Genomic DNA, 13,964 nt, shown 5'->3' on the forward strand with positions numbered 1-13,964 from the left:
TGCCTCTGTCTCCAATAACATCTACAAGCTTCTGAACATAAAATGGGTTGGCCTGTTGTGAAGTCAGAATTTTAAGTGATAATTCAATAGGTGCAATAGCACCATTTTCTGGACGACATTTTAATGACATGGATTTTGGGTATGAAGGAGCCATTTTCAAGGGGGCAACTCTCTGGAACTGACAGCATCAGCCTGCCAATGGGGAGGTGGGGGGATATAGAAAACGACACTGAAATCTTACAATCTATGTCAGTGCAGGAGCCTCCATCGTGATGTTAGCTCAAAAAATCACTGACAATTTCAAATCTAATGGCAGGTCCTACACTGCTGGTAAGATGTGATTTCAGGCCCTTACCATGGGAATAACCACCCACAGTTCTCAATGCACATATATACAAGTAAGTCTACACGGACTCAGGGAACTTCTGATTGATTAAATCACAGCAGTAACCACACCAGAACATCACAGCTTGACTAGGCCACACAACAGTCAGACTGTCTATGATGCCTGAGCACTGACTGGGCTCCATACCCAGACGTGCATACAAGGTCAGCAAGAAGGAGCCACTCAACCTACATTTTATGAGTTCCCTGTAGGAGTACAGAAGTTAAAAGTCACTCAAATATGAGGCAGTACCAAGGAGATAAGAAAGATCCCTGCTGGTGAGACAGTGTTTATATTTATGGGGTAGGCTAAATGTTAAGAAATGTATAACCCTTGGGGGGAGGGGGAGGAGTGGGATGATGAAGAAGAAGAAGAGACAGGAAATTGCTGCAGTAAACAAGTGTGCAAAACCTTGGTACTGTCATGTACAGGGGTGAACAGAGACAGGGTTTGGATTGGTGACTCAATTTATTGCCCACTTACACACTCATGACTTGTGACTACTCATTACAGTTCACTGACACACACAGACTAGAGTCCTCAGTCTATTACAGCCTCCACTAGCCGTTTTCTGGCAAAGGACTTTAACACAGGAATTACAACAGTCTCGCTGAATTATACATATAATGTCTTCTCTTCACAACCAACTTTCAAGTGAGCACTCTTATAACTAACGCTTTTCTTCACAGTCTCCCATACAGAACTGAACTCTCAAATGACCAGGTGGCCCAAACTGTCTTCTTTATAAATACTTTGCATGGACCGCATAGAAAACACCATTTCCAACAGTAACTCCATTGTTGTGTGAGTATTCCTTGCCATGGGAACGTGTTTAGAGAGTTGTTGCCTAGAAACCGCCATGATGCAGACCACAAAAAACATTGTGCTATTGTTGTGTGCAAGTTATGGTCACTGCCTAGCAACAACCACTGTTTGCAGTCACCATTTAGCAACAGGTCTACACATCACAGTATGAAGATGATAAGGTGAATGCGAGTATGACAATTCAGGTATTCACAGTGCAAAGGTGCCAGTGAGAAAGACAAAAGAGACTGCGACAGAATGGCAAACAAAAAAAAATTACAGCTATCCCTGTAGCAGGCCGTGAAGGCCCATAGGGTTGTGAGACGCTGAGGGTCCCACATTATCTAGACAATTAGCTCAAAGATGGCAGTAAGGTTGTCAGCCTTATGCGCCAGCCACGCTTTACTCCCCAGGAAAATTATTTAATTAATTCCTGGTACTCATTTCTGTTAGAGGCTGAGTCGACCCCAGGGCCATAGTGCGGCTGGAAGGATTATGTCAATTGAAAAAAATCCACTGACTTAATCGGGGCTTGAACCCACGACTTTCCGGCTTCTAGCATAGTGCCTCAACCAGCTACACTACTGCGTGCCCCATTGAGTAAACATATTCATCATAATATAACCCTAAATGTGGACCTAGTCCACTAAAACACAGCTAGCAGAAGAACTCAGATGAAATCAAATACACTCACCACAGCATATGAGTTACAATACCAAGAGCATATTTAAGCACTCACATGTGAGTTGGTATGTGGGAAGTCCGACCTTCAATTTTGGCCCAACGTCCTAAATGTAATGCTGCACGATGCAGAACATCACAATATCTGGAATAAAATAAAAACTGTATTTTTAAATCTTCTTACACATTAACTACAAATGTGAACACAAGCATTAATAGTAACCAAAGCAGATAAACGTAACATAACGATAATGAGAGAGAATGATTATAATAATAAAATAGTGAATTTTATAAATGGTAATAATTTTAGAGAATTACCATGTGACATCATAAATATGACAAATATAATATAATAAAAAACACAAATCATACAAAGCAACATATACAATAGCAAAAACATAATAAGTTCTAACAACAAATTGGAGAGATATCCCAGGCTATAAATTACATAAAACCTAAACACGATATTAAATAATATGTTACAACTACCAAACACGTTTAACATACAAAATACAAACATGGTAGCCCAGTCACTAATTAAATTGAAATAAATGAAAACGCACAACTGTGTTAATTTCGTACTGAAAATATGTATATGAACATCCCAATACATGAAGTCTGAAACATAGTAAAAGCATCATTAATAAGAACAACATATCTAAAGACATGGAAAAAGATACAACAAAAAGTAACTCTATCCTTGCGAGATGCCCTGGAGGTTTGGAGGGAAGCTGCGAATATAGTGAATAAGCAGTATCAGACGGCCGACAAGGGGTGGTCCTCCAGCTGGGGGTTGGGCGTGGGGCTAACAACTCCTCCCATTAAAAAATATTTATGTTACGAAAATGAACACAAAGCCTCAGACCTGGATGGATCCTCTGGATAAACGCCCTAGACTAAGGAAAATGGACATGAGATTCAGTACCTGGAACGTCAGAAGTTTGTATAGGGCAGTTTCGCTCAAGGAAATCTTAAAATATAAGTTAGATTTTGTGAGAGTACAGGTGGTCAGATGGGATGGAGGTGGCATCAAACCACCAGGCAAATATACATTTTTTATGGAAAGAAATGAATTGGGTTTAGGATTTTTCGTACATAAGAGAATCATATCAGCAGTTAAGAGGGTAAGAGTTCATTAATGATAGGATATCATATATAATACTAAAAGGTCACTGCTGTGATATCATCATTGTGAATGTTCACGCCCCAACAGAAGATAAAATTTATGACATAAAGAACAGGTTCTATGAAGAACTAGAACATGTAATTGATAAATTGCCGAAGTACCCTATGAAAATATTGTTAGGGGATTTCAATGCCAAAGTAGGAAGGGAAGATATTTCCAAACCAACAATTGGGAATGAGAGTTTGCATGAAATTAGCAATGATAATGGAGTTAGAGTAGCAAACTTTGCCACATTGAAAAATATTGCTGTCAAAAGTACAAGGTTCCCACAACATAACATCCATAAATTTACCTGGATCTTCTGATGGGAAGATACACAATCAAATAGACCATATTTTGATAGACAGGAGACGGCACTCAAGTATACTTGATGTACAATCATTCAGGGCAGCAGATTGTGATACTGACCACTACCTGGCGGTGGCAAGGGTTAGGGAAATACTGGCAGTGAGCAAACAAACAACACACAGAGTTCATATGGAGAAGTTGAATCTCAAAAATTTAAATGAGGTAGAGGGTAAGAGCAGTATTGTGTTGAAATCTTAAATAGGTTCATGGCTTTGGAAAACTTGGACACTTGAGGTGGATGTTAATAAAGCTTGGGAAACTATTGGAGAAAATATAAAATTTCCGCCAAGGAGAGTCTAGGTTATCAATTCATGAAATGAAGAAGCATAAGCCATGATTCGATGATGGATGTTCAAAATTATTAGATCAAAGAAAGCAGGCCAAATTTCAATGGTTACAGGATCCAAGTGAGTTAAATGGGGATAATCTGAACAATATAAGACGCGAAACCAGCAGGCATTTCAGGAACAAAAAGAGGGAATATCTGAAAGACAAAATTGATGAGCTTGCAATGAACAGTAAGAACAAGAACATTAGAGACCTGTATAGAGGAATAAATGACTTCAAGAGGGATTACCAACCTAGCAGTAACTTAGTGAAGGATGAGAATGGTGATCTGCTTGCAGATTCCCACAACATTTTGAATAGGTGGAGGAACTACTTCTCTGTTACTGAATGTACATAGTGTCAGTGATGTTAGACAGAAATAAATACAGTGCAGCCATTAATACCTGATCCTAGCCCTTTTGAGGCTGAAAATATTGCAAAATTGAAACGGTATAAATCACCAGGTAGTGATCAAATTGTGGCAGAACTTATTCAAGCAGGACGCGAAATACTACATTCTAAGATCCACAAGCTTATTTGGCATAAGGAAAAATTGTATGATCAGTGGAAGGTGTCTATTATTGTACCAGTTCGTAAGAAGGGTGATAAAACTGACTGTAGTAACTATTGGGGGATATCACTGCTATCAACCTCATTTCAACCTAAATGATCAACTACAGATCAGATCTTTGGCATTAGACAGATATTAGAGAAAAAAATGGGAGTAAAATGAGACATTACATAAGCTATTCATAGAGACTTCAAGAAAGCCTATGATTGAGTTAGGAGGGAAGTACTGTACACTATTCTGATAGAGTCTGGGATACCCATGAAACTAATTAGGCTGTTATATTTTAGCGTCCTGTTGCACTGATTTAAGTTCATGATTTGTTTATTCCGTCTTGAACGACNATTCAACTTTGCTTCAGAACATACCATTAGAAAGGTCCAGGAAAACCAGGTGGGACAGAAATTAAACAGGACACATCAGCTGTTGGTCTATGCCGATGATGTGAATCTACTGGGTGATAATATAGATACCGTAAAGAAAAACACACAAACTTTAATTGACACAAGTAAGGAGGTTGGTCTAAAAGTAAACACAGACAAAACTACGTATACGTTCAATCTCGTCACCTAAATGCAGGGCAAAATCATGACATAAAAATTGGAAACAGATGTTTTGAAAATGTGGCACAGTTCAGATATTTTGGAACAACGATAACAAATCGAAACCTGATTCATGAGGAAATTAAGAGAAGATTGAACTCGGGTAATGCTTGCTACCATTCAGTCCACAATTTTATGTCCAAAAACATAAAAATTTGAATATACAAAACTATAATTTTGCCAGTGGTTCTGTATGGGTGTTAAACTTGGTCTCTGACACTAAGGGAAGAACAGAGACTGATGGTGTTTGAGCACAGGGTGTTGAGGAGACTATTTCGACCGAAGAGAGATGAAGTGACAGGAGGTTGGGGAAAACTGCATAATGAGTAGCTTCATAACGTGTAGTCTTCTACAAGTATAATTAGAATGATCAAGTCATGGAGGATGAGGTGGGCAGGGCATTTAGCATGAAATGGGGGAAACGACGAATGCATACAGGATATTGGTGGGAAAGCCAGAAGGAAAGAGACCACTGGGAAGAGCATGGCATAGGTGGGTGGACAATATTATAATGGATCTTAGAGAGATAGGATGGGATGGTATGAATTAGATTGATATGGCTCAGGATAGGGACCAGTGGAGAGGGCTCTTGTGAGATAGTAATGAATCTTCGGGTTCCATAAAATGTTGGGAAATTCTTAAGTAGCTGCAGAATTGGCAGCTCCTCCAGAAGGACTCAGCTCCATGAGCAAGTAACTCCATCATTGTAACAGGAGGTGAAGGCCAATAGGTTCTGAGACATCGAGGCTCCCACATCTGCTCTAGACAACTGGCGCACAGATGGAAGTGAGTTTGTCAGCCTTATGCTCTGGCCACCCTTTAGCCCCAGGAATATTCCTGATACTCAGTTCTATTAGAAGCTAAGTTGATGCCAGGGCTATAGTGCAGCTGGAAGGATTAGGTAAATTGAAAAAAATCCACCTCATCAGGACTCGAAGCCGCAACCTTCCAGCTTGTAGCACAGTGCCTCAACCAACTATGCTACCAAGTGCCCCCCTCCCCAAAAAAAATTTATATACCTCCTAAATGGTATAGGTCAAATGTTAAACGCTTACAAAAGACTTACATATATGAAGCCAGTAAGTAAGGGTATGAACAGCGGGGCATATTAGCAGCATATCCAACTTAGAAAATACTTATCAACTTCCCCCCCCCCACATATAGTAAACCCAGAGACCCATGCATCCCACCTTCTTTACCTCATAATCTCCACATACACTTCAATCTCCTTTCTTTCCCCATCCTCTTAACACACCTACAGCCAATGGGGGCATGCGGTAGGGTAGTTGGTTGAGGCACTATGTCACAAGCAGGAAGGTCATGGGTTCAAGTCCCGATGAGGTCACTGGATTTTTTCAATTGACCTAATCCTTCCAGCCGCACTATGGCCTTGGGGTCATCTCAGCCTCTAACAGAAATGAGTACCAGGAATATTCTTTGGGGTAAAGGGCAGTTGGCATGTAGGGCTGACAACCTTGACGCCATCTATGAACAAATTGTCTAGAAAATGTGGGAACCTCTCAACATCTCACAACCTTATGGGCCTCCATGGCCTGTTACAAGGATACGGGTAATTGGCATTACCCAATGCCAATGTATGTGGGGAAGTCATAAAATTTTAATTATCACCCAGAAGAAACAGAGACACAGGTGCAAGAAACTGTATGTGAGTCAGTCCTTCTCTACATATGCCCCCTGCAAGGCCACACATTTTCCCCAATGATGCATTAGCTGCTGGATACCTCCATCATAGAAGGTCTCATTTTGACTGTTTAGGAAGTCCTCCACTGCAGAAATGATGTCATCATAATCATCTTGGAATCACAACGGAGTGGCTTCTTTAGCCATGGAAAGAGGAAGAAGTCGCTCAGTGCCAGGTCTGGTGAATATGGAGGATGGGGGAGAATTTCATATCCCAAACTGACAGCAAATGTCATCATAGTAGCATGAGCCGGTGCATGAAGAAGTCGCACACCTTTCCCCAGCATTCCGCGTCACTTTTTCTTGATTTCTCCCATTATTTCCTCAGATGGTTCCGGTAGTATCTGCCAGTTATGGTGACGCCCTTTTGAGCATAGTTGGTCATGATGACACTCTGCTGATCCCAGAATACACTCAACTTCGCCTTTCCTGACGACAGCTAGGATTTGGCCTTCTTTGGTGGCAGCGAGACCACATGTTTCCACTGTTTGCTCATTTCCTTTGTTTCAGGGTGATCAGGCAGTCAAAAAATTACACCTTTTCAACTTCACACAACTGCAAAAATGTCTTTGCCACATCCATCCGTTGCTGTTTTTGAACTGGTGTCTACAATCGTGGCACCCAACACACAGCGAACTCTGTCACGTATAACTCATCATGGATGAAGTTGAAAACCAACCCATGGCTAATGCGGACCTCATGAACAATAGCTTCAATAGTTATGTGCCTATTGAATAGGATCAAAGTTTTCACCTGTGCCACAATTCCCGGTCTTCCACTTCGGGGTTCATCTTCGAGGTTTCTCTGTCCACAATGAAAGTGCCTCTTCCACCTGATCACTGTGTCATATGATGGTACACCTTCCTGATACACAGCGGTCATCTGGTAGTGGATCTCCCTGGCAGACTTCCCTTGCAAATGCAGGAACCGTATCACAGTGCAAGCCTCCACTTTCTGAACTGATGTCGCCATTTTGCTTCTGTCCCTTCTGGTGGCTCCCTCTTTCCACTTGGCACAGGAAAATTTGACTGTTCAGCAAGCTCAGGAAATCTCCTATATAGAACAATATTTTGGAATTATGATTTTCTCATGGTGATAATTAAAATATTATGACTTCGATCGTAGTGTTAGTGAGTGATAAACGAGACACAGTGTGCTACAGAAAAGGATAAAACTAAAACCTTNCCGAATGGCTCAGGTAACTGCAGCAGAAAGCTCTTCCAGAAAGGGAAGACGGCCTCGCACAGGTTGTTTCAACTTTGGGAATAAGTCGAAGTCTGGTGGACTCATGTCCGGGCTGCAGGGAGCAGGAGGCAACACCTCCCAACTGTATTGGCGCAGCTTTTCTGTTATGACATTCCCGATGTGCGGGCGAGTGTTATCATGGAGAATGATCGGCCCAGTCTCAAGCAACTGATGTCAGTTTTTGTGCATTTTTCTGTGTAGATTTTGCATAAAGACATGATAACAAACTGCTGACACTTTTCCTGCATGGAATTCTGTCTGTCATGATGATTCCTTGGTGATCATAAGCAAAGATCATCATTTGTTTGACCTTTGATTGAGATCGTCAAAATTTTTTTCATCTTGGGGAAGATGGACCTCTCCACTCGTTGGACTGTGATTTCAGCTCCGGTTCATCAATAGCTACAAGTTGATACAAGAATGCTTGACCTTCAACGTCGAACCTTTGTTTCAGCAAGGTTGCAACGTCGAGGCGTTTCTGCTTCTGTTCAGCAATCAAGCAGTGAGGGACCCATTGCACAGAAATCTTTAAACCATTTGTCAGATTTCGGAATACTGACATTAGTGGAATCCCCATGGTTTCAGAGAGTTCCTCACATGTCGCACGACGATCTTCTTCAAGAGCATCTCACACAAGTTTCACGCTTCGTTCATCTGTCGATGTTTTCGCCCTTCCTGGCCTTGGATCTGCGTTTATGCTCACACGACTGCACAAAAACGATTAGCCCAGCGAGAAACTGTACTATGGTCCACTGTTAACTCGCCACAGACTTCACTTGAAGCACTGTGGATTTCTGTCGGGTTTTTTCCACGTATAGTTTCGATCTTAATGTACGACCTTTGATCTTCAACAGTCACAATACCCGAGAACCAGGCAGGCTCCATTCCTAACTCACATTATTTAAGAACAGAGTACATTATAAATGAAACAAAATAATGCACTTCTTTCTCAAGCCCTGAACTGTAACTGACGTGAGGCTCACTGCTGTTGCATCATCTAATCCGCAGTGTTGCTAACATGTGCATTATTTATTAAATGACCCACACAATACAGTGCAAAAACAATGTACAGTTAGACTATATTATTACTAAACTGTTAAATTTGAAAATAGGAAATATTCAGACACTAAAATAACAAATGTAAAACTGAACTTATGAAGTTAAATTATGTTTCAGGAAGCAAGATAAGGTAAGCAACATAACAGTGACAGAAGACAAGAAAACAAGCCTAAGAGTGATTCAACTCATGATGAACACGATACAACACAGTAGCACATTCTTTCGCCAATTTAAAACAATATTGTAACGTGTTTTGCGTTACGTATCCCACTTCTGACACCAATGTAACGTGTTTGCGTTCCTGAAGACGCCGTAGAGATAGTTAATTGGTTTATTTAACAATCTACAAATAACGGCTACAATTGATTATCTCACAGTTGCGGGGTTTCACACTTTATAACCCTAATCGCATTAATCTGTTAACACTGTTGCGGGGTTTCACNCCTTGAAATAGCTCCTCAATTATCCTCAAAAGGCTGAGTGGACCCCATTCCAGACCCACTACTTCTCAGGAAATCAAACAATATTTAGACACACATCAAAAACTTAATTAACATAACTGAATATACCAATTGTAGGATGACTCCAATATAAGTTATTTTAACAACTCTTTATATAGAAGCAGAATTATTCTGTGCATAAAACGGTACAAATTATTCTATAAAATATTTTATAAATAATTTTATAATATACACGTCACTTGTAATATGGATCCATAACAGTAACAATACAATATTTTATGACTTTATATATTGTATCACCTGACGATGGCTCCTTGAGAGCCGGAACATGTTGCATAGCTGTACCCTATGTCAAATAAACTCTGCTGACTCAAATGTGGAAGTAAGTTATTTCTTTAAGTGCTGTTTTCACAGATATATAAACTAATAATATATAAGCATTATTATATTCACATTTTCTATGTGTACAGATATCCACCACACTTATGTGATCTAACTTACATGACTTTCACATTAACACAACTTCTTATGCATTCCTATTAATTTTACTTTTTCGTGAAGACTAAATAACAATGAAATTATTTGTCTGAAACAAAAAGTTAGGATTCATAAATGGCCAAAAGAGTATTACAGCCGAGTTAAGTACTTGCTGATGAAAACTGCAGGCAGTAAAAACAAAGGAATAGCAAATATCATTATCAGTATAACACCTAACTGAGTTAAGTATCTAGCAATGAAAATTACAGGCAGTAAAAACAAAGAAACAGCAAATATCTGCAGCATATGGGTTACACAACCATTCATAGCAATGCAAGTACACATAAACTGGGGGGCACCCATACAAGTATACAACAGTGTGCTTTACTCAAAATTTGAAATACACAAGCAAAATGGATATTATGATTAGAGTATAATGAAAATTTCATGTAAGAATGTAAAAAGTTAAGAAACTGAAACAAACTAGACAAAACCAAACTAAAACAAATGGCAATCTGTGGCATCTTATTCGATATTTGGAACTTCAAGACAAAGTAAAATATTTTAGTGTCTGGGTTGTAAAAAACATTCTTACATTCATCCACTCATTAAATAATTTGCTGCTATTCTTTAAGACAGATACAACATTTTTCATTGCTTCCATGAATAAAACCATTACAACAATCTTTAGTGGTTTTCTGATCACTGAACGCGACTGGGCAGCTGCAGTCTTCATTACCCAATAGCCTACACAGAGTCCCATTCTACATTAGACATATCTGGGAGCTGCTCAGTTCTCATCACAGCTGGCTAATACTTCTTGTGGTTTTCCTCAGTCCCTTCCAGCAAATGCCAGCTGCTTCTTTCCAGACCCTTTCCCATTCATAATCACAATATTCCTTCCATTTAACCATACAGACAAGAGACTGACAGCACCATTAAAAGAAATCACAATCTGCTTTCCCCCTTCTAATTTGGGTAACTCTTGTTCAACAACCATCTATATTACAAAATCCAATTTTCTGTCATTGATCAGGCAGTAGCTAGAACACCTCATATGTTTTATAATGCATAAATTGATCTATGTCCAACAGTTTCATGCATTTAATGCATAAAGTGATCTACTTTGCACTTGCAAGTCTGATCTCCATGTGACATCATGTCACATCCATTGGTGTTTACAGCCTTAATTGCAGTCATACATGTGGACAATTCAATGTTTGTTTTATGCAGTGCATCAACTTCCATGTGTCACTTATAAAGTTAAAGTGGCCTGTCACTGTTTACACTTTGTATAAAGTTTGGTAGAACAGTGTATGCAGAAAATTAATATAAAATTACATAGCTGGGAGTGTCATGTACGACTTTCTTAACAATCAAGTGGGTGTGGTGGTGCACATACTGTACCAAGAATAATCAGTGGCAGGAAAAATGCAATTTTTTCTCCTGATGTCATAGTCCCTTCTAGTATTACACTGTACAATTGTCTGTTGAAAGTCACATTACAATAAGTACCAGTTTCTGAACACACGTGCTGCACATCATGCCCATCACATCCTAGTTAACTGGATCCTCTAATATTTCACAAGGAGGGTACATTAAAAAGCTCCTCCTTATGCAATTCCCTCCATCCCTCTTAGATCTAAAATCTTCCTCAGCTGTTTGTCCCACAAAACCTTCTCAATCTCTGATCTTCCATTAGGGTAACAAATCAACTTTCATGTCCATATCTAAGAACATGTAAAGTTACAAATCTGTATATTTTAACCTTTCAACATCTAAATTATATGAATACACTTACTTGACTGGGTAACAATGCACGATATACATTGTGAAACACTCGACCCAAACACATACTAAGTGCTGCGTTGCCCAGTACACATCATAGTACAGGAAGCTCTGCATAGGAAGAAATACAAGAGGCATAAATTTTGAGATTTTCACAGCAGTGACTGTTCAGATCGTGGAACAGTGCAGTCTTGTAGGTGGGCGCTGACATTCTGGCTCCATCTTCAGGGTTGAAGTGTGTAGGGTAAGGAACTGGAAGTTATTTCATATTTTTCAAGGAAGGTGGTCAGAAATGAAACCTGCTAGCCATAATACTGTGACTTTCACAAAGGACGCCCCTTTCTCAAAATTTAATTTCCCTCCTGTGATGAAAACAACATTGTGGTCCCCAAACAGATGTTTTCTTACCTACCCATCCCAATGGCCTGGACCATGTTCCTTACCCCTTCCCTTCCAACCTGTCATGCTGAGTTAACCTTTAAGTGACGGCCCTTTAAATTCCGGTAACGGCAGCGGGATGGATTTGATTTAAATACCCGCAATTTTAAAGAAATAAAAACTGTAATCATTTCCTAAAATTGCTGTGATTTCTACAATTTTTGTGATAAACGAACCAAAAAAACGCTGTTTTTTTCTAGAAAGAATATAGAATCGACTTTATAAAATGTGTAAAAATTTTTAGACTGATTTCAAGTATAAAATTCCCAAATTTGTCGTCTGCCTACAAGAATTCATATAGTTCTTGGAAGCAAGAACGCTCTATGAAAATGTGGCAACACAGCGGATGGTTATGAAGATGATTGTTTAGTCTCGCATGTCTCGAAGCATATACATGTACCTTCTTTGGTATGCAGAGATGTGGGCCTGTATATCTCCGTTTATAAGAACGTTGATTGTTTATACACAACAATTTCTCTGTACTGACCAGGCTCGGTTAGTTTATCACAACTCTCAAGGCCAAGCACAGCCAAGCAGTGTCATAGAGCTTCAAAGTTTCGCAGCGAGAACAGTGATATTGTCAGCTCACCATGGCGTCGTTTCGTTTGGAAGATTCAGACATTTTTCAACTCATAAATAACTCCGAATCAGATTGTTTTACCGACAATTCTGAGAGTGGCATTGAGGAAAGTGATTCAGAAATGGATTTCAAGGAAGACCCATCATCTTGGTCGGCAAACTGGGGACCACCACACCAGCATGGCAAGAGGAGTGTGAATAATTATTCAGGTGGAGCTGTGGGCAAACTGTGGCAAACAGTTATAGCATCTGTCGTCGAACCTGGAAATGGACAAATAAACTATTTTTCCATCTCCTGGATCTGAACAGTTACATCCTGTTGTCACACAGAGAATTTCGTCTCGCTCTTGTGCGGAACATGCTGGAAGGGGTCCACCTCGCCATCAATGGCCCAGGGGTCGAATCCCTGCCGTCTTATCGGAGATATCTCGATTATAGGAGGCCAAACCACATCACTGGCCGACTTCCTCTACTTCGCAATTGAGGTGTCGTTTGTGCTTTTCGCGTGGGAAACGAAGAACCGTCTAGACAAAGTGCGTGAAGTGCGACGTCGGACCCTGGATTTCCAGATGTTTCCAAGATTTCCACACGAAGCCAACTTCCGTTAGACGACGCAGGTGGGAAGAGAGACAACTTATAAAGCTGGTGACCAAAAATCATGTAAGTAGAAAAAGAATTTATAACTTAAAATTAGATTTTAAAAAGCCGGCCGCACGCGTGGAATGTGTGACGACATATGGCATCATTCGTCCCCTTGACTTTATTTTCATGACGCCATATGGTTTCGCTCGGCTCTTAAAGGTCAAGGGTGGATAAATTTATAAACCCATGTGATATTTCATACTAATTATCATATAACTAAATAAGAATGTGTGTAGGTTTGTGTGTTAAAGACCTAACTCAGAAACCAAGGAACCTAGAAAGCTGACACTTGGCATACATTTTCAGCCTACTTGCCTTATTTTGAAAAAATAAAATGATGCTTATCAGATCACCTTGCTGTCTGTGTGTATCTGCCCAAACTCTACAGTTCTGAGTTGTCCTCTATCATTTCCACTGGGACTGCGGAGTAACTCCCATCCCAAAAGTTCCTCTGTATGTGTGTGTGTGTGTGTGTGTGTGGGCGAGTGCATATCCACTATTGTGGCTAGATAACAGGTTAGTGAACACATTCCTGGAGCAATACATATGCACGCAAAAATAGAAGAATTGTTGTACATATAATTTTCTATGAGGTCCATGTCATATCAAAGTAAAGTAGGTGATTATTTCTTCCCAGAACTTCTTGTTTTTACTTTTGCATCCCTTCTGTTAA

The 13,964-nt window shown here is 39.9% G+C and overlaps 1 protein-coding gene across 6 annotated transcripts in view; it reads right to left on the reverse strand.

Annotated features, from left to right (window-relative positions):
* LOC111866574 (transmembrane protein 39A) overlaps nt 1–13,964 on the reverse strand; it is a 74,583-nt gene that overhangs the window by 14,272 nt on the left and 46,347 nt on the right. For all 6 annotated transcript variants that reach the window (XM_033752325.1, XM_023855643.2, XM_033752327.1 and 3 more), the window contains 2 exons: nt 11,646–11,743; nt 1,929–2,015 (listed from right to left, as the gene is read on the reverse strand). In XM_033752325.1, coding sequence (XP_033608216.1) covers nt 1,929–2,015; nt 11,646–11,743 — 185 coding nt within the window. The remainder of the gene's footprint in view (nt 1–1,928; nt 2,016–11,645; nt 11,744–13,964) is intronic.

This window comes from Cryptotermes secundus, unplaced genomic scaffold (genome assembly GCF_002891405.2).
Source record: "Cryptotermes secundus unplaced genomic scaffold, Csec_1.0 scaffold613, whole genome shotgun sequence".
NCBI lineage: Eukaryota > Metazoa > Arthropoda > Insecta > Blattodea > Kalotermitidae > Cryptotermes > Cryptotermes secundus.